The following is a 26558-nucleotide window of genomic DNA, read 5'->3' on the forward strand; positions in this document are numbered from 1 at the left end:
TGGAAAAAAATAGAGACATCATGGTTCCACATGAAATCTACTAGACAGAATCTCTGGGTAAGGATATAACAACATATACGTATTAACTTGTACACATACACACACACACACACACACACACACACACACACACATATTAGTTTTACTTGATGTTTACTGTAATCCTGAGCTTTGTGTGGAGAAAATGATAATTTCCAGTTTTTGGATTGACTGAGATAGGACTCGGAGACCATGCTGGTCTGTTTATGTTCACAAAAGGGAGTAAATTTCATTATTTGTTCAAAATATTTGCTGTCTTTTATTACTATGCCCTTCTATCAAGTCCCTCCAGAGAAGTACAGAGGAGTACATTTACTATTCCACTGATAGCAGCCTTGGTCCTGTAACTTGCCTTGACTGAGAAATGTGAGTGGAAGAGGCCTGAGCTTCTTATGAGAAGAAACTCTGAGCCATCTCAGTTGTCAATTTATTTTTTCCCTCTGCCACCAGACTAACATGTCTGTTAGTGGCTGCTACTTCAGCCTGCATCACAGAATAAAGACTTGAAACAGAGCTGTAGCCAACTTGCAATGGTTGTTGATTTGAGCACAAAACAGACCTTGCTTTAACCCCCTGGGGTTTTGGAATGACTACCCCTGACCTCCTACTCCCTCTTCCGTAACAGATGGAAGAATTAGAACCCAGGTGTTCTGCTCATGCCTAGCTGTTTGTCTAATACCCAATAGGAGAAGACAGCTGCATCTTTCCTAGATGGGGATGGGATTATTTACTCTCATTGCTAGAGCTGAAACTGGGGGAGAGGTGTGATTTGGTATACTCAAGTAGAATTTAGAATAGAGACCTCAAATTTTTTCCATCCCAGAAATTCTTTGACTTTCCCAAAGAAACATCACTGCCCATTGTTGTTAGTTGGTCTACCACTATTTGTGGAGTTATATAGTTGAGGCCCAACAGTGATAGTAACCTGTGGGTTTGGGAAATAAACCATGGTATAGAACATTCTTTATGTTGAAAACAGTCTGTACAAGTTCCAAATAATGGGAAAAAGGCCAACTATTGAAATAAGCTCTTGCTTTTTACTTCAGATAAAACTGACAGTACTCAAGTGATGTTTTCTAACAAAATATACAGTTTAAAATGGCGATTGTGATTCACACTCTGCCCACAGGAGGGCGACACAAATCAGTATTTCACAACCTTTTTTTTTTTTTTTTGTGATGAATTGGTTTACGTATTTATTCCTAGAGCTTTTTTCTCCCTCTACAAATCCAGATTATTTTTATAATTTATAACTTGAATTAAAAATTTTCAAGTTCCCTATATAAAGATAATCTCAGTCCATTCCAGTTTTTAAAACCTTTCATTACCATTCAAATTTTGATGTCTATGGTAGATTAGAATTCCTATTTCATTTTCAGAGACTTATTTTCCCCAAATGCATTACTTTTCAGTTTAAGCATCTGAAACCAAGAGAGATGAGGTAATTTCAGTCAGAATCAAAGTTAGTTATTGATAATCCAAAATAAAGCCAGGATTTTTTTTTTTTTTTTAAATATCAAGTTGGAAACATGAGGACAATTATTCTTAGTAAAATGTAAATAAAATAATAACTATCATTTATTGACTACCTATTCTGGACCAGATTTCTTTAAAGATTTAGTCATTTGAGGGGTGCCTGGATGGCTCAGTTGGTTAAGCAACAGCCTTCAGCTCAGGTCATGATCCTGGAGTCCTGGGATTGAGTCTGCTTCTCCCTCTGACCCTCTTCCCTCTCATGCTCTCTCTCTCTCACTCTCTCAAGTAAATAAACAAAATCTCTAAAAAAAAAAATTTAGTCATTTGAGAAAGAAAACAAGTGCATGCATATGCAAACAAGCACAAGTGGGAGGAGGGGCAGAGGGAGAGAATATCCTCAAGCAGATTCCCAGCTGAGCAGGGAGCCTATTAAAGGGCTTGATCCCACGACCCTGAGATCATGACCTGAGCTGACATCAAGACTCACTGCTTGACTGAGCCACCCAGGTGCCCCTGGACCAGAATTGTTTTACATGATTCTAATCCTCCCAAAGCAGCATGGCATGGTATATGTCACTTCATTGTTTGGGATGAGGAAATTGAGTCCCAAGGATGTTAGTCTGACATAACTACTGTGTGACTTTAGTGGGAAGAACTGGCATCTGATCTCAAGTGCCTCAGAAGCCAAAGTCCACAAGCTTTCCTTTTCCACACTGCTTTTCTCCCATTTGGCTTTGAGATGAGTTTCCACTTGAGCTATCATATTTATCATCTCAAGTTTCTTCCTCAATTACATACTTTATTTCCAAAACAAATATTTATGCACATAAATCTCTATCCTAACAGGAAGCAGGGAATTAAAAATCACATAATCGCCATGAAAAGCTTCTCGGTCTTCCTACGGGAAAGGGAAATTGTGGTTTGTAAGAAGCACACTCAGGGACCCCTTACCAGCAGTTTGTGGGCCACTGGGTCACAGAAGGATAGGGGAAGGCACTGGGAAGGCAGAGAAAATAAATATGCATTTAAAAATCCCTTCATAAGCAAGCACAAGTGATGGGAATAATTTGGATTCATTAAATAATCTGCAACTTTTTCTTTGTAAATGTCTTGTCCAACTACTGAAAAGTCCGAAGAGGCCATGCAACGTTCTAACCACTAGATGTCACTGTTGCATATGATATAGAATTTCCCATTAGGCGCCTTCAAGCTTTTAAGAGCGGTTTGTTGACTGCCTCTGTTCCTCTTCCCTGAAGTTTACCCTTCAATAGAGCTATTAGAGATATAAGAGATCCAACACAGCTCCTGACAAGGGACTTGTTTTTCTTAGAATAGCGGCGACAAACCTAGGCAAATAGAGAGTATTACAAAACTGGCATTCATTTGTGACTAAGTTGCAAATACGCAGGGTGGAAGAAGCAAGGGCTCTAAAATCTCAGAGAAATAAATGTAAACAGGAGTGGCCGTGGGGGATTCATAGACTTGGGACTTGGGTGATGTTCTAACATATGAGTAAGAGATGGCCTAGGTAAGGAAGTCATTCCGAGGAGGAGGAGGAAAGACATGAGCACAAGCATGGAGGTGGAAATAAATATAGAGCTGGGGTGAAGTGGAAGACTCATTGGGGAAGAGTGGGAGTTGGCTGCGGAGGAGACAGATTGTATAGGACCAGAAATAACAAAGAGGAACACTGTAACTTACCCTCCCTCCCGAATTTGCCTCGAAAAGCTTCTGAGCAGAAGAGAGATGTGAGGAACTGTAGGAACATCAACTGTTCGGGTATTGGGGTCAGGGAGAATCACAACAGCTCAGTCCCTTGTAAACCATTATTTGAGCCTCCTTCACTGTGTAATTACTTCTGTCACTGTCACTTTTGTCACTGTGTAATTACCCTTTGTCATTTGCTAAGGTTTCCCTCCCGACAAATCTTGGTCAGGGCATAGCAGATAGCACCCCCAAGCTCATCCCAACATAAAACAGGTACCTGTTTGTCTTCATATAGAGCTGGGGCTTCTGCTTCTGGTGTGGTCTTCTCTCCAGACTGGCCTTCCTTCGGCTGCCCGAAAATCACCTGAATTTGCTCTCAGAGATGTTCGGCCAGTCAGCTCCCCTTTAAAAACATCAAAGGTCCGCTTTCGCTTCAGTGGGAGCACGTCTCCAAGCAAAGGCTCCTCTCTTCCAACCGTCCTAAAACAGTTGCTGACTGTTTCACAGATCTTCTGTGGTGGCAGACTGTTCCACAGATCTTCTCTTCTGCCAGGCCCCACATTATAAAGTTCTGAGAACATGACAGGCAAACCTTTCAGACTTTCGGTCTCTTTGATGAGGTGCTCTGAGGAGGGCGGAATGGCGGGCAGAGGCTGGGGGATGTGGCGTGGCGCTTCTCGGGGGTCAGCCCTCGTCTTCTGTCCGGCAGCTGGGTCTTCTTGGGGTCCAAGCTATTGGAATCCACGAGCTGGAGGCCACGGGCCTCTAGGTAACTCACGCGCCTCTCAGCCTCCTAGTGGTCCCATCCCGGCATCCTTTATCAAACAGATACGCCAGAAAGGTGCTGCCATGGACCAAGACGATGAAGCAGCCACAGACGACGACAAGCAGGATCCTTGCCTTAAGGGCAGGAGTCCGGGTTCTTCCCCCAGAGGTTTGCGCCCTCTACATCCGGGTCCTCCCACCGGGCATCGTCGTTTCCGGCGGCGCCTGCTTTCCCGCCACAGCGGACGCGGAGGTGGCCTCTCGGGAGGAGCTGGCTTCCCGCGCTGTGGTGTAGAGGTTGGACGCGTCTGGGGGAGGCATTGACGGCAAGAACAGGTATTGCTCAACAAAGTGGTCGGCAGCGGTAGAGGCCGAGTGCTAAGCCATGGCAGCAAACATGCACGGGTACCTCAAAAACGGCACTACCCTCGCTTGGTTTCCTCTAGTTGAGAATTATGTCATCTGGGATGGAATGAGCTTAAAAATATCGAGGCTTAAAACTTGTTAATGGCCTCTCCTTGCTCTCAGGACGAAGGGGCTTCCAATCTCGCCTGAGCCCACACCTCCGAGCATCTTGTGTGCTGGGCCTTCTGTCCTTCTTCCACTTCCTTGAGTTCACCCTCCTGCATCCTGAGAGGGCCCTGCTCATTTGTTCTGTCAGGAGCTCTCCCTGCATCCCTTTGCCCCTCTCACCCCTGACTGCAAGTGAGCTCATGCACACTCATTCTTCAGCGGCAGCTCAACCGTCACTTCTGCGGGGAGGCCTTCCTGGGCCAGCTTTATAATATGCTTTCACAGGTGCTTTTCCTTCATAGGATTTTCCCCTTCTCAATTATATACCTTTTTCAGTGACTATTTGATTAACCTTTGCCCTTCCTCCCAAAATGTAAATTCCATGGTTGTAGGGTCCGTGTCTGCATTTGTTCACCATTATTTGATTCTCACCGGTGGGAGGCAGTAGAAATCGTTGCTTCTCCACTCTGCGTCTCTGATGATCCCATCGAAGGGGGGAGGTGAGGTGGTTAAGAAGCTGAAAATGCAGAGTTAAATTTTTCTAGATAAGATAGGGCCCTATTCCAGCTTACATTTCATTGTGGAGCTACCTGCACTCTGGCCCCATAGGACCTGGAACCAATAACGTCTTAAAATCTGACTGTTAATTAAATAGCATGGGGCTATGATTGTTGTATCCAGTAAGTGAGATGAAGCTAAAAGCATCCAAGCCATTCTGAGAATATTTTCACAAACAAGAAGACCTTTCCTGAAATGTTTCTGGAAAACCGTTAGGGATTCTTTGTAAGGCTTACAGGTTATGGATTCTTTGTAAGGCTTACAGGTTATGACCTACAGAAGTAGAGGCTTCTGTAGCAACCTAGAAAATAAAAACTTTCAGTTGCAAGAATGAAATTCAAACCTTTGGACGTAATTTTTAGCTAAGTCTTTTGCACACATTTTGTGAATATATTTTTTGCCATGTGGCCAAGGTAACACAACAAGCATTATGTACACTGAGGATGGGATTTCCCTGTGCCCAATCTATTGTGTGGGTAAGCCATGCTGATGCCTTGTGAATGACTTACATTATTTTCTTGACTTTATGCTGGTAACTGCCTCCTGGTAAGCAACAAGTAAATTGATGACCTCATACAGCTAATGGTGTGATTAGATCAGGAACGAGCATTGTTACAGGAGATGACTATCTGCATTTTATATTGTTCTTTTATGTTTAGAGTTGTGTTGGATTGTATATTTTAAGAAAGATTACAGCCATATTTCTGTATGCTTTTTCCATATGCTTTTTGGAATATGGAATCTTTTGGAATCTTTTCCAAAAAGATTCCATATGCTTTTTCAAAACCTTACTATACCCACCTTAAGGGCTGAGGTCTTTGCTTCTGTCTTTGAAATTGCATGGCATTTTGTGGCTGTCTTGACAAAGAGAATGTGGTAGAAATGACACTGCATGATTTATGAGGCTCAGTCAAAAACTGTGATATGGCTTCCACCTTCTTTACCGTGTCTCAGTATGCTTACCCTTGCAACCCGGTGACCATGTTGTGAGAAAGCTCAAGCCACAGGGAAAAGCCAGGGGTATAGGTTTATCAGCTCATGGACCCAGCTAAGGTCTCAGCCTATTGCCATTTTCAATTCATGTAAGAGTGAGTTTTTCAGTTGATACTAGCCCATTCTTTGAGCTGTTCCAGATGATGCCAGGCAGAGCAGAGAGATGAGGTGTTTCCACAAAGCCCCATCCAAAATACAAGTTCATAGCAAAATAACTACTGTTAAAGACACTAAGTTTTCAGGTGTTTTGTTACACAGTAGTTGATAACTGGAGAAATAATCCTAAACAGGGAGCAAATCATTCTATTTCAGCTTGCCTCTGAGGTTTTGTAGAAGCTGTTTCTTGTGACTAAAATACCCTTTCCTTTCCTTCCTCTCCCATTCCTTGAACTCGTCTAACCTTGAGTTAATTTTTTAGTAAGTCTTCCATAATCTTTGGTCAAATACCTCTTCTATATGTGTAAACCTTAGTAACAGTCCTGGTCACATGGGCTCTAAGGATCCATTGAGATGTCTGATGTTTCTAAAGATGGTACATTCATTTTTGTATTATTCATCCTTGTATCATTAGTTTTTGTACATCCAGGATCTTACATAGTGCCTGGCTGCACCATCTACCACCTGTGTGAACTTGGCTAAGTTGATAAATCTATCTAAGACTCCCTTTTATTATCTATGAAAGGAGATAAAAGCTCCAACTCATAGAGTTTTGTGGGGATTAGAAGATAAAGTCATCTAAGGTGCTGGCACTGAGTAAATGCTTCATACGTGTAGCTATGATGCTTATTAGACTAACCTCAAAATAGGATAAAACACTCAGCATTCTAGAAAGCATGTCTAGCAAGTAATATTCTGAGATACATTAGTGAGAGTTTTTGATCCCACTTTTCTGCTGTTTCACTGAGGAGCTCTCTATTATCTTTTCCTCACAATATAGTTTTCTTGTATACTGCTCACGGAGAGAGGGCAGGTATACAGCTTAGAAAGGGAATGTTAGTTGGACTGATAAATGGATTTTGAAACTCATAGCAGAAGCAAAAGTCTTGAAAACTAAGTTCTTGAAACAAGCTACTTTAAAGTTCAAAAGTGTGGCTTTGGATATCAGAATCCAAATTCCTGAAGGTAATAAGGCATGAAGATTATGCCAAAATTGACAAAATGTATGATGATGTAAGAATTGATCAGAGATTCAAATCCTGCTTTGTATCCCCTCAGTCTCACCTCCCAAGCAGAAGGAAATTGGTGCATCCTATACCAGGCTTTCAGGTTATAGCCAAGGTAGACTGGAATCCTATTAAGAAGGCCTTTAATTATCATGGGACTGGTTAGTAGACCAGCTTTGGCAAGATGAATAGCCTGAGCTAATAGTGCTGAAGACCTCTTCACAGAGTCCTTTGTACCCTATGGGTGAAAGAAAGGATCCAATGGGCATACCTAGTGTTAAAAGAGATCAAGTGGACTTGAAGGAACCTGTGGCAAGACAAGAAAGATATGGAGTATATATATATTTGTGTGTGTGTGTGTGTGTGTGTGTGTGAGTGTGAGAGAGAGAGAGAGAGAGTGATCTGTGGTGGGAACAATGACTGGAGGTCATTTTCATCAGGGCCTATGAGCCCATGACAATTAGCACCTATTGAAGAGATTTGTAGCTCAGCAGATAACAGACACTGTAATAGTTACATTTTTTACCCTGGTATGATATATAAACTCCCAGGGGTGGGTGAGTAATTTGAGAACATTTAGGCAGAGACTCCTTTTTCCTTCAATTGTTCCACCTTTAGAATTCAAGTGAGTCGACAGCATGGTGATGTCTAGACTATTTCAGCAGCACCCCTCTGCAAACTCAATGGGTTTAGGGCACTCTATTGACCATTTCCTGTTGATGGCCCTTCCAACGGCATGAATCTCATCAGTGTGGTTTGCCAGTACCCTCAGCCAGCTCCCCCCACCAAGAAGTCAATGTAGGCTTTTGTGGAGGCCAGCAAAAATATCCCTCTCCTGGAGATGTGCTGCCTCTTCAAGATTTGCAGGTGTCAGCAACATTGACCTTCTTATCACTACAGTCTGGAAAAGCACATGCTATTCTCAACAGTCTTGGCAACAGGCTTTATGAGAAATTTTTGTGGAAGTTGTCTTTTCCAGTTATAGCTAAACCACCAGGGTCAAATTCTGTTTTGCACACAAGATCCACTGATGAATACTGTTTGCAAAACCTGCAATATCCAGGCATAAAGTGGTCTGAACTCTGAATTGTGAGCTATTCTGTAGAGAAGCACAATAAGGGAAATATAGAGGAGCAGTTTTAAGAGGGAATATTTATCAGATTGTCTAAATTCTTGTCCCTAACTCCAACAGTTACTAGCTCTAAAAGCTCAGAAAGGTATCTTACTTCTCTGTTCTTCAGTTAACCTCTTTTGTAAAATAGACAGGAAAAAAACCCACTTATCTTGTGTGCTCTGGGGATTAAAAAATAAATGCACAATAAAAGCACAGTGCTGGGCATTTTGTGAGTTCTCAAACTCACAAAATGCTTATTATTTCCAGCATTGATGGTGACAGAAATGTTGGTTGCCTATCCTACAGCCATTTCCCACTGCCCCACCTTCCTTATAAATCAAGTATTGTTTTCTGTATTTATCTGGAAGCCATATACTGCTGAATCTTGACTGAAAACTTGCTTACTAACAAGTGATTCTCCTTTGTTTCTGGGCACGCAAGGGACTGGCACTTCTGCACCTGCTTGAGGCTGGGCATGGCATGTAACTTGTTGTGGCCAATGAAATAGGAGAGATGATGCTTGTCACCTTGACCAATGGCACTCTAGATGATGAAAGTCCCAAGAGAACACAATCAGTGCAGAAACCTCTGTCAGAATATGATAGACGTGTAGCATGAATGAAAAATAAACTTTCCAGCTTCAAACCATTGAAATGAATGTAATTAGTTGTCATTGGTTACCACAGCTTTACTTAACCCACCTCAGCTGGTATAGAAGAGCAAACTTCATAAAACCTACTTTACTCTTTAATAACTATTTTGTACGACATCGTTTGTTTTATTTTTCAGAAATTATTTTCACTACAATGAACTATTTTTTGTACAGATTCCCAAATTATTAATTTATAGTTGTTTTATTCATATCATAGTGCACTGGTTTTTAGCTTTTGTCATTGGGAGTTTTCTTTTGTGGCTACTATTTTTAACAAACTCAATATGCCTGGTCAAAATTTTCAGATCTAAATTCTAATAAAAGGTAAATATTCTATAACTTTTTTATTAGTAATAAAGGTTTATTAGAGAGGGAGCAGTACATGGAAGGGACTATAGGGACTAAATTGATAGGTTCCAAACTTGCCTTTGTCACTGCCTTCTGTGTTGCTTAGGATAAGTTACTTAACTTTCTTATGCTTCACTGCTTTCCTCTATGCAAAAGGATGATATTAGCATATAACTCATAGTTTATTTTATAATAATGTACTATAATTATGTGATTAATTCTCGAGGGTTAATAAATAACTTTTTTATTAGAAGTATTAGAATGGTGCTAAACTTGAAAAAGGTATATGAATATTTTTAAGTGAATAAAATGTATAAGCTTAACTGCTGTCAATTTTATGTGACTTTTTTGTTTGTACAAAATATAATTCTTGCTTGCTATGTTTTTGTGGCTGTAAATTCTATCAACAAGATAAAAGTTTTTGTCAGTTATTTTTTTAAAGGTTTTATTTATTTATTTGAGAGAGATCACAAGTAGGCAGAGAGGCAGGCAGAGAGAGAGGGGGAGGCAGGCTCCCTGCTGAGCAGAGAACCTGATGCGGGGCTAGATCCCAGGACCCTGGGATCATGACCTGAGCTGAAGGCAGAGGCTTAACCCACTGAGCCACCCAGGCGCCCTTCTCAGTTTTTAGTCTATAAAAATTTCACTGAGAATAGAATATTTATGTTATTTTTACTAGTACTGTTTATTGTAAATAATTTAAGAAGTTACATTAAATTTTAGTTAACTTGTAAGAAAGCTGAGTAATTCTCTACAAATAGTTTAGGATTATTCTGTGTCCAGGATTGGTCTATTGTATTACAAGTATAATTTTCCATGTACTTTGAATCACTTTGTAGTCTGGGTCCTTTGAAGAAAATGCATCAGCAGGGTAAAAATTTCAGGTCACATAGCATGGGACTTAAAGGCAGGCTAGACAAAGTAGAATCACCATTTCTTCCCTTTTTCCACAAATGGATGAATCTTCTACACATTCATAAATCATTATTCAGTTGTCCAACAGATGATGATTGAATGCCTACTACATGCCAGTAACTGTCTAGGCACTGGAGATACAGAGGCAAACAAACAAAAAAAAAAAAATCAAAGCTTTTGTTTCCTGGAGCTTGCATTTAAAATGGTGGTAGCGGGAAATAGATGAAAGAAATAAATACATATTTAGGCAACAATAAGCACTCTGGAGAAAAATAAAGACTAGGGAAGATGGAAATATCTGTGTATGAAATAGGAAAGGCAAGAGAACAAGCTAAAGGTGTGTATGGTAGCAGAGTTCTCTAGTGGAGGAATAGCTCAAAGACCCTGAGGTGGGAGACTGCTTGGTTTATCCTAGGTAGATCAGTGTTATGTGGGGCATAGTAAGGCATTGTGGGAACTTAGACTTTTACTGTGTGAGATGCGAAGATAATGGATGTTTTCAAGCAGGGGAATGACACTGTCTGAGCTCATGAATCGTAGAGCTAGATTACCTCAGTGAAGTCTTGACTCCCTGACCTGTTACCTGGGTCATTTGGGGCAAATTATTTTTTTCTCTGTGTCTCTGGTTTCTTACCTGTAAAATGGGATGACCATGGTACCTGCAATGTGAGATTAAAGATCAAAATAATTAATATTTGTAACAAGCTTTGAATAGTTCCTGGTATATACAAAATACTGTTGAAATGTTTGCTATGTGAATTAAGATATTTAAAAAAGTATCACTTTGACTATGGTATGGATTATTTATCATGTATATGACTATTACCTGGAAAGTACTCTGTGACTAACATTCAACTCCAGTGTTTTTAAAATATGAACTGTATTCTGATTCATGAAGTATCAAGGAAATAATTAAGAAGACAAGAAGCACCATAGAAAAAATGATGAACTTGCAAGCAGAAGACCTAAAGTTCTAATGTTACTTTTTCATTGAGATTATGAGTCTGACTTATTTAAAGCCACATAGTTGGGCTGTGTTTGGATTCTGTGATTTTCCTTTTTATAATTTAGTTTAGATAATGTAAGGTGTGTGTGTGTGTTTTTTTCCCCAAGGAATGATTTGAAATGGAGCAAAGGGCAGTCTGTGGCAGTGGCATGGGGATGAAGGGTCTCATAGTAACATTCAGATGAATATCATGAAATTCGGGAAGATGTCTGGGCTGGTAGTCTGCATTCCCAAGGAGGGCCTCTAGGATACTCTACACACATACCACAGAGTTACATATTCTGATTCAGAACCAAAATGCTGCATTAGCAGAAAAGATTTCTAAATATATGAACTTGAGTTAAAAACTCCTACTTCTTCATGGCTTACACTGGCATATAAGGGATTCAGAGGGAATGAAGGTATGAGAGAATCCTCATGAATCCTATGTCTGTGTGTGTGCACATGCGTGTGTGTGCATGTGCATGTATAACTTATATAACTATTCTTTTAAGCCAGAAGGAATTTAATACTTTTACTTGGAAAGATTCATGTCTTTTTTTCTGGTAACTGGTGGTGTACAGCTTAAGGACAATATCAAATCCATTATAGAGCAAATGAGTCCATCTTTTCTTTCTTTCTTTCTTTTTTTTTTTTTTTTAAAGATTTTATGGTTTTATTTATTTATTTGACAGACAGAGATCACAAGTAGGCAAAGAGGCAGGCAGAGAGAGATAGGAGGAAGCAGGCTCCCCACTGAGCAGAGAGCCTGATGTGGGACTCGATCCCAGGACCCTGAGATCATGACCTGAACTGAAGGCAGAGGCTTAACCCACTGAGCCATCCAGGCACCCCGAGTCCATCTTTTCTTTACATATGACATTATAAGAGAAAAAGTTTCTAGACATCTCCATATGTAGCCATTTGAACTTATAATATTGTTTTTCTCATTGAGATAGTTATTATATAAGCTTTCATCTGTGTGAAACATAGTTATTTGTTTACTTGCAAATCCCAAAAAAACATTTTCAACAACTTCATAAAGGTGTATGTATTTATCATATTTAAAGAGTCATATATAGTAAGTGCTGAGAAATATATATAGTAAGTACCAACACACTTGCAATTTGTGCAACATCTAAATTAGTGGCAGATTTTATACATCTATATATATAGATAAACATATACATGTGTATACACATCTGTCGATTATTTATATTTGATTCCAAGCATTTAACTTGGAACTTCTCCAAAATGTATCTACCTTAGAAAGCTTGATTCTTAGGATTTAGGAGTCATTTAACTTGTTGAGAATCTGAGAAAAGCTAAGGGCTCTATTTCTAAAAATTAACATACCCACCAAATTTTTCATACATTTTTAGTGATCTTCTGAAATGCAGCTATATATCCACATGATACATGTAGATTGTTAGCTGACAATATTAGCTGTCACACATTTGTGTGTTAGCTGACTCACATTTGTGTCTGTTCTGCTACAAGTTTAAGTACAAAGAATCTCTTTTATCAGTAATGCTAAGAAATGTTTACCTTTTAGAAAGGTCATTGTCAGGAATAAAAAGATGAGCTTCAGAATAAGTCACGGAAAATGTGTGATCCCTTTTCAGAGATGAAGGCTTAGCAGCTTGGGACTGACCTTGACGATAGCATGTAACTGTGCAAAGTCCTGTGATTTGGGTCCCAAAGGGAGGGGAATCTTCAGGTTTAGAGAGGCTTTCTACAGAGTAAGATAATATATAGGAAACTCTGTTATATTCTTTAAAACACTGATACATTTAAGATGTGTAGAATATTGATTTAAAAAGTGGTTTAATCTAAAAAGAAAGTATTTAAGAATGTGAGATTGTTAAGTGTTTTCTTTTAACATTATTTTAAGAAGCATATCTGACATCAGATTGTAAGCCCAGTTAACTGGTTAACTGGTTGAGCCCTATTATATATTCTTATTGGCTCATTCCTCTTACTCAGATACCAATGTCCACAAAAAAGAGCTCTTTAATGTCTTTTGTTCTTGACATATCTGTGTTGTTTCTATAATTTTTTTTTTTTTAAGTGAGGGGGAAAGAGCAGTGGGGAAAGGGGCAGATAGAGAGGGAGAATCTTAAGCAGGCTCCATACCCATCATGGAAACTAATGCAGGGCTTGATCTCACATCTCTGAGATCATGACCTGAGCCGAAATCAAGAGGTGGACACCTAACTGACTGAGCCACCCAGAGCTGTGGTTCTATCATTTTTATGTATAGTTATCATCATGTTCCTCCTTATTTTATAAATGAGAATTTTGGATGTTAGTGAAAACAAAAGATGGATTTTATTGATGCCTTAGTTTTTATCAACTGCTGAATCAATTTGATCCACTCAAAATGGTCACTTTATGATGAGTGGTACAGAAGACTCAAAGTGTGGTGTTTAATAGCTAAAACAATCTTTTGAATCACTGATTCATTTTCTTATTTCCATTTAAATTTCTACAAGATAGAGTTTCTGAAATGTGCCACATCTTTCAAAGTAGAAAACAAGCCAATAGAAGATGTTTCTCAGAAAAGCCAGCCACTAATATGAGAAAAATTGATTTGAACATATTACTTTAAATTTGTTTTGTAGAGTGATCTCATAGTTAGCAAGGATAACTTCTAATGGAAATGGTTGAGGAAATCAATGCTGTTTAAAGAGTAGCCTAACTTTTAGAGGAATTTAAGTAATTTCCTGTTTGGGGAATACACAAAATACACAGGAAGGCTGTATTTTTTGTTGATGTTGGTTGAAAAATCTATTTGATTATAAGGATCTTTTTAGTTGTTTGGATAATCCATTTTGAGGTCTAGCATTAAGAAAGCATTAGGAAAATACTGAGGAAAGAGAAACTTGCTACTAACCCTGCAGCATTTGCCATCCCTCTATTTTTCTCTCTTTTAAAGTTAATTTATTAATCTTTAGATAATCATCTGTTGATAGTGAACACCCACCCACAAAGAACAGTAGCAGGATTTGTGAAATATATTTTTTATATATCAATGTGTTCATAGCATGAGGTCATGAATAGGCTTGTATTTAAATTGGACTAAACCAGATACTGTGAGCTTTCAGGGATAAGTACCTTTACTTAAGATATGTCACAGGATTTCTTATTGAGAAACCCATATCATATCAACATTCTCCAGTCTGAGATTTCCATCACTGCCATTCTAAGGAAGTTACTGCTTCTTATTAACAGATATGAAAGTCTGTGATGTCCTGCATACACACACACATACATACATAATACCCCACTAAAGACAAATTTAAAGGGGTCTCTTGGGGTGACTTAGTCAGTTGAGTGTCTTACTTTTGATTTGGGTTCAGGTCCTGATCTCAGGGTCATGAGATCCAGCCCTGCATGGGGTTCTGTATTCAGCAGGGAGTCTGCTTGAGATTCTCTCTCTCTCCCTCTTTCTCTGCCCCTCCTCCTATAGTCTCTCTCTCCCTAAAATTAAAAAAAAAAAAAAAAAAAGAAGACAAATTTAAAGAACTGAGAGAAATAAGGTTATTGGCATGTTATTAAGATACCTGCAAGGAAAAATCATGTGTTCTCAAAGACTTAAAGTTATTCCAAGCATATGTCAGGGTTCTAAAGTTGGTCTTAAATATAGCATTTTTTGTTACTTGGAAAGGTAAAAAATTAATCCATTAGTTCCTGTTATCTCAACAGCAAAAGTGCTTTGTCAGCTTAACTATACAACACCTAATCAGACAAGGGCACTGACAAAAAAGAACATGGAATGTGTGTGTTTATTTTTTATTTGTTTATTTTGAAAAATATTTATTTATTTGAGAGAGTGAGGAAGAGGAGGAAGAGGGTCCCAGGGAGAGGGAGAGAATCCTCAAGCATACTCTCCTCTGATTGTGGAGCTAGACATGGGGCTCGATCCGAGGACCCTGAGATCATGGCCTGAGCTAAAGTCAAGAGTCAAAAGCTTAACCAACTGAGCCACCTAGGTACCGTAGAATACATGCATTTATTTATCTATTTTCTGTTGGAGGTTAGGGGAAGCTTGGAGAGAAAAGAGTATCTGTGACAATCTGCATTTTGTAGCTCTGAGAGAGGATAAAGGCTGGGATGAGGACCCTGGAATAGAAATTCCAAAAGAAGAATGGGTGGTGCCCATCAGCATCGTGATCTTTAATACTGTGCTGAGTCAGCCTGTAGAGAAGGTAGACCACAACAAAGGGTAAGTGGGACTTGACTGTGGTATCACAAGTTGTAGAACTATTTGGGGCCAGAGCAGCATCACTGCTGTTTTCTCTTCGCCAAGCAGATGGAAAAGACATTGTGAAAGAACAATTTAAATAAAAACAAAAATGGAGAGATGGTGACAGACTGAGAGAAAGAGGGCTTTTCATAGAAGATACTGAGAGAAGATATTTGAAGAAAGATCTTTATTATAGTCAAAGGGGGCAGTGACAATGTGTTAAGCACTTCTATAAGTGTTTGTCTCATGAAATCCTTAAAAAATAAACCTTATGAGATAGATTTATTTTCATCTCCAAGTTATAGGGGAAAACTCTGAGGCTTAAAGATAGTAACTTTCACAGGATAATGCTTTTAAAGTTATTTAAAGTCAGAATGATACATATGGCTGGCAAGTAGTAGAGCTAGGATTGAAACCCAAGGAAGGGCAAGGTAATTTTAATCAAATATTTTAAAGAGGGCCATGGTGTGAAATGGTAATTTTTTCTTAATCATTTGTAGCCCTAGAGGATAGAAGTAGGAATGAATGAAAAGTTAGAAAAAAAAGTAAATTTCAGTACATCATAAGAAAGGGATTTCTTAAGTTTGAATTAATTCTAGGGAAAAGGACTTCTTTGTGAAATGGTGAGCTTTCTGATATTAGACATATTAAAGTGGAGATTAAATGACCACATGTTAGAGAAGTTATAGAGGAATTTGGAGTAGGAATCCGAGACCAACAAAACCTTAAGTCCCTGTGACTGAAAATGAACACCTGTGAGTTTTTTAACATCAGCATTCTTATGTATTTTTGGGTCTAGAAAGTAAGAATTCAGTCTCAGGTAACTGATCTTCCTAGGAGTGAAAATAAAAAGGGAAATGTAATCTCATTTCAATAAAATAGAAATTGAGCTTATTTAGGGGTGGGGAGAATAAATATTTGCTCTCATCTCAGGGCAATTGAATGCAAATATCTAGATTTAATTGTTAGGTTCAGTCATGATGCAGGGAGTTTAAAATGATATTAAATTATAAATATTGCCAGTCTTACTTGCATTTGTATCTTTCTGTCATTAATCATCACCATCTTTAATTGGCATCTAGAACCCAGTGTTTGACATGTGTCTGATTCTGTGGGCCTTAGAAACATAAATGGATAATTTTTAAAAATTATGTATTTGTCACATATTTATAAGTTATCCAAATTGAACCAAATAGGGCAATAATTTTTTGTTAGCGCTGTTTAAGTATGGTCTTAACAGTAAAGTGATAAAATCCACAGTGGCTTACTTGTCGCAGCAGATGAAGACCAATGATGCTTCCTGTCTTATAATTATTTGTGAGCTGGATCTGCTTTGTTTTGTTTTGGGGACTTTTAAAAATTAAAATTATTTATTTATTTGAGAGAGAAAGAAAATGAGAGAGCAAGCACGAGCAGTGGGGGGGTGGGCAGGGGGAGAGAGAGAAGCAGATTCCTTGCTGAACAGGAGCCTGATGTGGGGCTCCATCCCAGGACCCCAAAATCATGACTTGGGCTGAAGGCAGACGCTTAACCAGCTGAGCCACCCAAGTGCCCTTGCTCCATTTTGAATAAGGAAATACCACTTAGTTTCCTGAAAGACTTTTGTTATTATATACACTGAAGATGTTAGGGAAGTGAAGACCTATACAATAAGGGAAAGACTAACTTTATAAGACAAAGAAAAGGAATCATTTTTAGCCCTGCTTGGTTGAGCAAAATGAAACAGTGAACATAGCTCTTATGGGTTATATATCTAATAACAATGGACTGTTATTCAGCTCTTGGAGAAATAAAGCAAATGGAATATGATGAAGACTGGAAATATAATTATTAATTCTAATTTTTTAGCAAGTAGCTAGAAAACAAAAAAAATTTCTTATTATAGGGTTCCTAAGGAATAAGGAAAGCTTTTAACCATAAAAATATAATGCATCCTTATTGAGAATGAGACCCAATGATTTAGTTCAATTAAGTGAATTAAAAAAAATCATTCTGTATAAACCCTGGATTTGGTTTCATAGAAGACATAAAATTACCACCACATAATATCCACTTTAAGAAGTTTACCATGTGGTACAGGACCAATCAAATGAGCCAGTGACTCTAATAAAAGGCAGAATATTGCACTTTTTATAACTGAGGTATAAACAAAACTCAGTGGGGTTTAAAGGAAAGAGTGCTCACTTTTTTATTTTAGGTGGGGAAGATATATGGCTTATTGGAAGAAATGACATTTGAAAAATGGATGAGATATTTACAAGTGGAAAAAGGAGAAAGGATGTACCAGGCAGACAAATGATTAAAGTCAAGGTAATAGGCCAGTGTGAGTCAGTTTTGAGAAAGTGTGCCAGCTAGAGTGGAGTATAGGTATGTGAAGAGTTTAAGAAATAAGAGATAATATTGGAGGGGCTGACTGAAGCCAGCATGGTGAATTTCATGAATTAGGTAGATGAGTGCACATTTTTCTTTTTATAGGTGATGAGGGGGTCATTAAAATGTGTGGAGTTGAAGGATGACAGGGTCACAGGCAGGGCTTCTCAGTGTTGTGTGAAGAGAATGCACTACAAATCTCAGAAGTTGTCATTCACATGGTAACTCTACATTTCTATATGTATTATTGTTGTATTTCTGTGTTTATTATGGTATTTATTACTTTTATCATGTTTACTTATATTACGTTATGACAGGTTCCCTGACAGATGGATGTCAAGTTCTTGAAGTTAGAGAGCCTTTTCTGATTTGTATAAAAGCACCATATGGGCTCATGATAGCCTGTGACAGCTGTGCCATAGATAGGCACATCTTTAAGCAGAAGAGAGGACCACTTGCTTCAGAGAAAGACTGGAGGTTTTGACAATAGTAGACAAACACTAAGGAGCTTAGCTTGAAAAAGATGGGCTGATTTAGAATCTGGTAGGGAGGAGGCAATGAAAGGACCCACACATGACTTCAAAGATGGGTGACATAGTGATGGCAAACAAGAAATAGAAAAGAAGGGAGATTTATCAGAGTAGGTGGAAGGGAGGTAGATGGAGGGCAGAGCTGAGAGGTTCCATTTTGAATACATCTGGAGCCAGATGTGTTAGCTGAATATCCAGGTCAAGTGTCAACCATTACACTGAAATGTTGGTGTGGAAGGTAGGGGAGAAGTTGGGCTAGAGTCATCCACATAAATGTGATTGCTGAGGTAACAGGAGAGCCTGGAGACAGGCAGGCAGAACATAACTGGTGTCAGAAGGAATCGTCCTTCTTATCACATTTTGCTAAGTCCAAAAGAATTAAGAATAAATCCTGCAAAAGGAGCTTGCTTTCTTGGTAATGTGGTTGTTGTGTAGTGTTTCCTTTCCAGGTTCTGTAAGCCATCAAATGCAGTCTGAACACCAGCTTTTATATATAAACATGTCATTTTTTTTTCATTATGAGATTAGATAAGAGTTCAGCAGAAGAGGCATTCTGACCAAAGGCAGAATCATTAATGTCTTGGTAATGTTTTAATGAAGAATTAGAAGCACAGAAATCAATTATAAAATACAGTTAACTCAAGAAATAAAGCAATGGCAAAAAAAATCCTAAAAGCATTTTTATTTTACCCTTTTATGGACCTTGTATTTGCATCCATATTTTCATCTCATTCTGATATTTTCTTCTTAATCTGATGCTAATAGTAATTCACATTTCATTAAGTCATAAAATTAATCATAAAAGATAGTTCAGAAGTACCTTGGGTGGTGGAGAAGCAGTTAGGAGATGAAACTGTCTATTTAGAGAATCAAAGCTTATTCCAGTGTCTGCCCTAAGCATTTCTTATGTTTTTAGGCTGTCTGGCAGAAATATTTCCTGGTATTAGTGCTCTCATACTTACTTTGTTAGGAAGATCCTAGCAGCCAACAAGGTGTTGATGTTTCAAATGTTAGATGAAAGTTGACATTTAAACACAACTTACTCTCTGTCCTATTTTATGTTATTTTAATGTACACAAGGGGGTCCCAGTCTAATCAGGGAGTCATAGAATATTGTTCTTCTGTGTTTTCAGGAAAGTTTTTTTTTTTTTTTTTAAGATTTTATTTGTTTATTTGTCAGAGAGAGTGGAAACACTTGCACATGCACAAGCAGGGGGAAGGGCAGGCAGAGGGAGAAGCAGGCTCCCCACTGAGCAAGGACCCTGACATAGGATTCTATCCCAGGACCTGGGATCATGATCTGAGTCAAAAGGTAGATGCTTAACTGACTGAATTACCCAGGTATCCCTCAGGAAAGTTTTTTTTTTTTTTTTTTTTCTTTAAAAGAGCAACATGATGATGATGTTTCATCATCAGTATTTCCTTGATATATCCTTTTAAATTCCTAGCATGATAATGCTTTGTTTTCTTAACATTTCAAGGAAGTAGAAAAGTATTATGTGCCAGCATCTTTAGGTTAGTTGGGGAAAATTTGGTATTATATCAATGTATTTGAAATTTAACATTCTCAGTCTCATTTGACTATTGTATGACTATTACTGATAATCATTCTCTGATATTCCCATTGAACTAGAGTGAGTTTTTTTTTTTTTTTAATGTAGTAAGCTGTATTTAAGCATGCTATCAGTACAGTAGGGAAATTAAATGAAATATTTAATCAGCACTTTGACTTACAAATAAAAATATGTAACTTTTTAAAAGTAGATCAGTAATTGTAAGATATAATCAAGGAAGAAAAAACTTGGGCCTTTATAAATAGTATTATCATATAAAGTTTCTGAATTTTTTTGTACTTTAAAATTATAATAGAGACTTTAAAATCTACATAAACAAAGATGTTCTTACTAGTATGGTGATGTTATTTAAATTTTAACAACTCAGTGACACCTGAGTTAGTTAAGTGGCTGCCTTCGGTTTAGGTCATGATCTCAGGGTCCTGGCATCTGGCTCCTAGCTCAGTAGGGAGTATGCTTCCTGTGATCCTAAACCCCCTCTTGTAGTCTCTTTCTCTCTCAAATAAATAAATAAATAGAATCTTCAAAAAATTTTATAAGAATTTTAGGTTTTATTCACAGTGGCAGGCAAATATAAGGATCTTTAAATTTGAACAATCTAATTTTCTTATCCATTTAGAAACAGTTCTAAACTATCTTACATTTTTTCTATTTAGAGATTGAAAGATGTACTAGATCTCATACTATTGAAAAAGGAAAGTTTTTGGTGCATAGCTCTTCATAAATTATAGAAAACTGTGAGTTGGATTGTTTTCCTCAACTCCATTAATTCCTATTAAGAGAACCTATCCACATACCCCCCACCCCCACACCAATATGTACTTAAACACACCAGTTAGGTCCTTGAATTAAAAGTAGTTCCTGAGCTGTTGTGTGTGTGTGTGTGTGTGTGTGTGTGTGTGTGTGTGAAGAATATAATATGTGTATGTATTTAGTTAATACAGTTTATCCAGCTGGTCTTTTATAAATATTTACGGATGTTAGTGACAACTGAGAAAATTAGTCAGTGGGTGCAAGCATAGAGTTTTCACAAGAATTTAAATCAGGTAAAAATGTGGAAGAGAAAGTAATGGCTGTTGAATGTATTACAGAAATGACTGTGAAATGAACCTGGAAAAAAAGAAAGGATATCTGGTTTCCAGAGACAAAATTAAATCACATTTTCATTTAGAATATTACAAAAAACTTTTGAGATATTTGTAGATTTATTTTAAATTTTATTTAAACATACTTAGGGACTTACCAGTCTGGAGTAAGTCTGCAGGCCAGAATATTAAAACATTTTGAGGAAAGTTTTAATTTCAGACTTCCCCAAGGATGTTGTGAAATCTCTTGGGAACAAAATTGCAGAATTATAGAGATGTTCTTCCAAACTTTCACTTGGCCCTGATAGCCTGATTTCTTTTTTTTTTTTTTTTCCTGCTACTGAGTGAAATGCAGAACAGCTAACCAGTCAAACAAAAAAGGCTGGATCTGGAGAAATGTATAATTTGTGAAATTGCCTATAGTGAATTGCCTCAGAAAATATGGTTTGAAACATAAGTGGCTGGTGATGCTGAGAACATAAAAGAATTACATTCTCTTATATTCCCTGGTTTAACACATGACCTGAACTATTTGTCCACAGCTCTTCCATTTTTCTTTGGTAAAAACCACATGAGAAACTAACTAGGAAATTAAACTGTATGTGTGATTGTTATAGACTAAATTGTGTTCCCCAGGTATTTATATGTTGAAGTCCTAATCCATTACCTCAGAACATGACTTTATTTGGAGATAGGTCTTTTAAAGAGGTAATTATAGTTAAATGAGGCCATTAGGGTGAGCCCTAATCCATTTTGACTGGTGTCCTTATAAGAAGAGGAGATTTGGGGGCACCTGGGTGGCTCAGTGGGTTAAAGCCTCTGCTTTTGGCTCAGGTCATGGTCTCAAGGTCCTGGGATCAAGCCCCGCATCGGGCTCTCTGCTCAGCGGGGAGCCTGCTTCCTCTTCTCTCTCTGCCTGCCTCTTTGACTCCCTGTGATCTCTGTCTGTCAAATAAATAATTTCAAAAAAAAAAAAAAAAAGAAGAGGAGATTTGGAGATACAGAAAGAGAAATCAGGGATACATGTTCACCGAGAAAGGCCATCTGTAAGCCAAGGAAAGAGACCTCAAGAGAAACCAAACCTGTTGACACCTTGATCTTGGGCTTTCAGCCTCCAGAATTGTGAGAAAATTACCAATTTGTGGTTATTTTGTTATGGCGATCCTAGTAAACTAATATGGTGAAGTAAGTACTAAATCTTTGAAGAAAAAAAGGATTGTCATTGAAATCTTTTAAAAAGGTACATATCCTGGGGCGCCTGGGTGGCTCAGTGGGTTAAAGCCTTTGCCTTCCGCTCAGATCATGATCCCGGAGTCCTGGGATCGAGCCCCACATCGGGCCCTCTGCTCGGTGGGGAACCTGCTTTCTCCTCTCTCTCTGTCTGCCTCTCTGCCTGCTTGTGATCTCTGTCAAATAAATAAATAAAATCTTAAAAAAAAAAAGGTACATATCCTGACATTCGAACAACCAGCTCCTGTTTGTATTGGTACTTACTTAACAGTTCTGATTTCCTGTTATGTTACTTTCATTTAACAGATATAAATGACAACACCTGCTCACCTAGCCATTTCCTTCTTTCCACCTGGGGTTGCTTACTGTTCTTTCATTCACTTTTAGGTATATGTTGCAGGAAAACATCTGGGAAAAAAACAAAAACAAAAACTGGATCTGAATACTCTCTCCACCTTTTAAAAATTGTGGTAAAAAACACATAACATAGAATGTACTTGTCTTTACCGTTTTTAAGTGTATAGTTCAGTAGTGTTAAGTGTATTTACATTTTTATGCAATGAATCTGAAGAACTTTTCATATATGACTTTTGTTATGTTGGGGTTGTTTTCTGTTTTAGTTTGTTGAATCATGAATGGGTGTTGAATTTTCTCAAATGCCTTTTCTACATCAGTTAAGATTATGTGGTTTTTGTCTTTCATTATGTTAAGGTGGTACATTATATTGATTGGTTTTTGCATGCTGAACCATCTTTGCACTGCAAGAATAGATCTTGCTTGGTCATGATGATGTATTATCCTTTTAATGCATTATTGAATTTAGTTTGCTGGTATTTTGTTGAAGATTTTTATGTCAACAGTAATCAGAGATACTGGTTTTCAGTTTTTCTTTCCTTGTAAGTGTGTTTTCTGGCTTTGGTATCAAGGTGAAATTGACCGTATAAAATACATTTGGAAGTGTTCCTTCTTTTATTTTTTTGAGTTTAAGAAGGGTTATATTAATTCTTCTAAAAAATTAATGTTTAATTAAGCCTCTAGTCCTGGGTTTTTCCTCATTGGTAGGTTTTTGATTACTGATTAATTCTCCTTATTAGTTATAGGTCTGTTCATATTTTTATTTCTTCATGATTCAGTTTTAGTAGGTTATATGTTTCTAGGAATTTATCCATTTCTTCTATGTTTTGTGTTTTGTTAATATATAATTATTCACAGATAGTCTCTTTTTTTATTTGTGCAGCATTGGTTATAATATCCTCTCTTTCATTCAAAGAAATCCACTTTTTAATAGTTGTGAGAACATGTTACTTAAACTCTTGGGGTTCTTATCTGTTCATCTGTAAAATGGGCATGTTACATATGGTGCCAGATTACTGTTCCCTACTTAACGTTATTTTATTCAACTATTTATGGTCACATTGTTGGTGCTTAATATATAGTAGTTAGTACTATTTTTTATTATTGAGTCAGAGAAATTCCTCTCCCTTTATAGATCACAAATCCCTTTCTCATTCCTTTTCAAAAGAATCATGAACTCTAAGCTTCATGTATATTATTAACATTCATTTCTTAGGAATTTTGAATCCTGCTGCTGTTTTGTCTCTTACTATTCTTATAGAGTTCTCGTTTTGGTTGTATGGCCCTTCTGTGCACATGTTTAACTCAGTAAGAATATATTACTTACAGAAGTCTTTCATTATTCATTTCCTTATACATGACCATGGGCGGATATTTTACTAGTAGGGTTTTTCTCTGAGGTAAGTATTTTTCCGACTGTATTTTCTATTAAGTGGAGTAATTCCATGGTCATTCCAGATACTATGGGTTACTGTTTTCATATAACTATCCTGTAAATTTAAATAACTTGAGCCAAGTGAAAACCTATTAACTCCCTGTGTACCTGTTTTTAGTAGACGTGGTTTCAGTTTTTAGGATGGAAGTGAATATAACTTTTGGGTTTTTTTTTTTTTTTCTTTCCTTTATGGACTGCTTTTCACGCATTGTTTGGGAAGGCTCTTTTTTGATTTACGGGTTGATTAAGCATAGTTGACTTTTAATTTTGAGCTGATTAAGCTGTCTGAAAACAGTCATAAGCCTGGATGATGTGTACACAAATTTTTCTTATTTAAATACCAACCCCAAAGTGGTATTTGGCTTTATGAACAAAGGGAAAATACTTTGATTCTCCTTGTGGAAAACTACATACAGTTGAGTTTTATTGGCATTGTTGTTAACTATTGATTGTCCTATAAATCGTAAAGGGTAAAATATTTACCTTTGCAGGGTAAAGAATGGAATTTGGGTATAGAGAGAGGAAATACAGCATTACTATACTTTCTTAAAGTTATCCAGAGTAATTGGAAAACTATGAGTGAATTCAGCAACTCTTATCTTAAACCTAATTATGTAGTCTGAGGCTATTCAAGGGTAGTATTGTGGACTCTTGATTTGGGATTAGATCAACATAGATTTGATTGAGAACTTTATCTTTTGCATTGTCAACAAACAATCCCTTAATTTGAGAGGTTTACAATAATAAACATTAATTTCTTTCTCATGTTAGGTGAGGGCTGTGTGTTGGCCATAGCTTTGTTGGTATCAACTGGGCTTCATGTGTCTCCTGATTCCTAGGCTTTGGCTGGTGAGCAGGTATTTTCTAGGGCATACTCTTCTCTTGTTAAGTCAAGAGGGTTATAAGTAAACCACACAAGTATACTTAGACCCTCACATCCCCTTGACCAAAGCAGGTCAGAGGGCTCAACCCCAGTCAGTGAGGTAGGGAAGTGAATTCTGCCTCCAGGAAGGCACAGCAAGTGTAGGGAGGGTATGACATTAACAATAATTCAATGTACCATAAGAACCTATCTTGGAAATACTGTGGACTCTCTCTAGGCATTCCCATAATAAACTCAACATGTCGATTCAGACTAGAAAGAAATTCTTTCTTTCTTTTTTTTAAAGATTTTATTTATTTATTTGACAGAGAGCGAGAGAGCACAAGAAGGGGAGCAGCAGAGCAAGAGGGAGAAACAGCTGTATGTACTTCTCCCTCAGCAGGGAACCCGATGGGGTGTGTGTGTGTGTGTGTGTGTGTGCTCAATCCCAAGACTCTAGGCTCATGACCTGAGCCAGAGACAGAAGCTTAACCAACTGAACCACTCAGATGTCCAGAAATAAATTATTTCTGAATCAGAGAATTTTAGAAACAAAAGATTTTTTTTTTTCAGTCATGGATTCCTTCAGAGTGATATTGTAAGTCAAGACCCAAAGGTAAATAAGATTAAAGTGGGGGAGGGAAATCCAATGTACTCCCAGCTGACTGCTTCCTCTTTGCCTTCTTGGTTTCCCTCACTGTGGTTTCCTGGCAAATCCTAAGATGATTTTGCAGAACAGAATTTGAAAATCATCAGTGCAGCATTTCGCAGTGCAGGCTTTACAGATGTTTAGGGGTGTTAGGTTACAAGAAAATGTAAAACATTTGTGTAGGTTGCACAAAGTTAAGCGGAACTGCAGGAATTCTCAGAACCTTTACTATGTTAATGTTTCTTGCAAATCTCCAAGATGATTGTATAGCATTGCCAGAATCAGAATTGCCCAAAATTTTGTGAAGAAACTTAGTGTTTTGGAACACATCTTAGGGACAGTTGCATTATGGAGTAGGATGGAACAATTGGCTGATTTTTTTTTTCAGCTTGTTAGTTGCAGTGAATGGATTAAAATTAAAATTCTCCTCACTTCCTCTCTGGGAGTCTTTGTTCATGTTGCTGAGTTTGTTCATATGACCAAGACATACTTTCACAATTATGTAGTGGTTCATGGAGTATTTTAACCTTTGAGAAAAGGGGGCCTCATGAATGCCTTTGTTAGGGTCCAATAAGAAGGAAATTAAGTTGAGTGACCATGAGTAACTGGTTTCACAAAGTGAATGAATGATTCTGTGATCTCATCTAAGCAACTTAGGGGATAAACCACAGTATTAACACATGCCTAGGGTTTTTTTTTTTTTTTCCCAGTGAAATTAAGACTCCATTCATGAAGAAAATAATGGCTATTGACAGCTATAATTTTCCATAATACAAATTCTGCTCTTTACTTTTATTTTTTGTTCACAAGTAAATGTCTGTTGTGCATTTGTATCATTTATGTCCTAGGATACTGTTTGATAGCTCTCTAAGCTATCAAATAATAGATAAATTTGACCCAATTCTTATCAAGAGCTGAATAGCTGTTACACATTCAGAGGGAGTGATCATCTTCAGTTTTATCTAAGGAAAACCCATGATATCTGGTGGTGG

At 37.7% G+C, this 26558-nt stretch overlaps 2 protein-coding genes across 6 annotated transcripts in view; one reads left to right on the plus strand and one right to left on the minus strand.

Moving 5' to 3' along the window:
- The window catches only part of ABCB5 (ATP binding cassette subfamily B member 5), a 157281-nt gene extending 136066 nt beyond the window's left edge, over nucleotides 1-21215 (minus strand). For all 5 annotated transcript variants that reach the window (XR_014301386.1, XM_082693823.1, XM_082693822.1 and 2 more), the window contains exons 1-3: nucleotides 21195-21215; nucleotides 10878-10902; nucleotides 4933-5017 (exon numbers count right to left, since the gene is read on the minus strand). The gene's annotated coding sequence lies outside the window, so the exon portion shown is untranslated. The remainder of the gene's footprint in view (nucleotides 1-4932; nucleotides 5018-10877; nucleotides 10903-21194) is intronic.
- LOC309844989 (uncharacterized protein) overlaps nucleotides 3862-26558 on the plus strand; it is a gene marked incomplete at its 5' end in the record, with an annotated part of 52571 nt that continues 29874 nt past the window's right edge. Inside the window, one exon of the mRNA XM_082692419.1 lies at nucleotides 3862-4323. Coding sequence (XP_082548545.1) covers nucleotides 3862-4311 — 450 coding nt within the window. The 3' untranslated portion in view covers nucleotides 4312-4323. The remainder of the gene's footprint in view (nucleotides 4324-26558) is intronic.

This window comes from Mustela nivalis, assembly GCF_964662115.1.
Source record: "Mustela nivalis genome assembly, chromosome: 12".
Taxonomy (NCBI): domain Eukaryota; kingdom Metazoa; phylum Chordata; class Mammalia; order Carnivora; family Mustelidae; genus Mustela; species Mustela nivalis.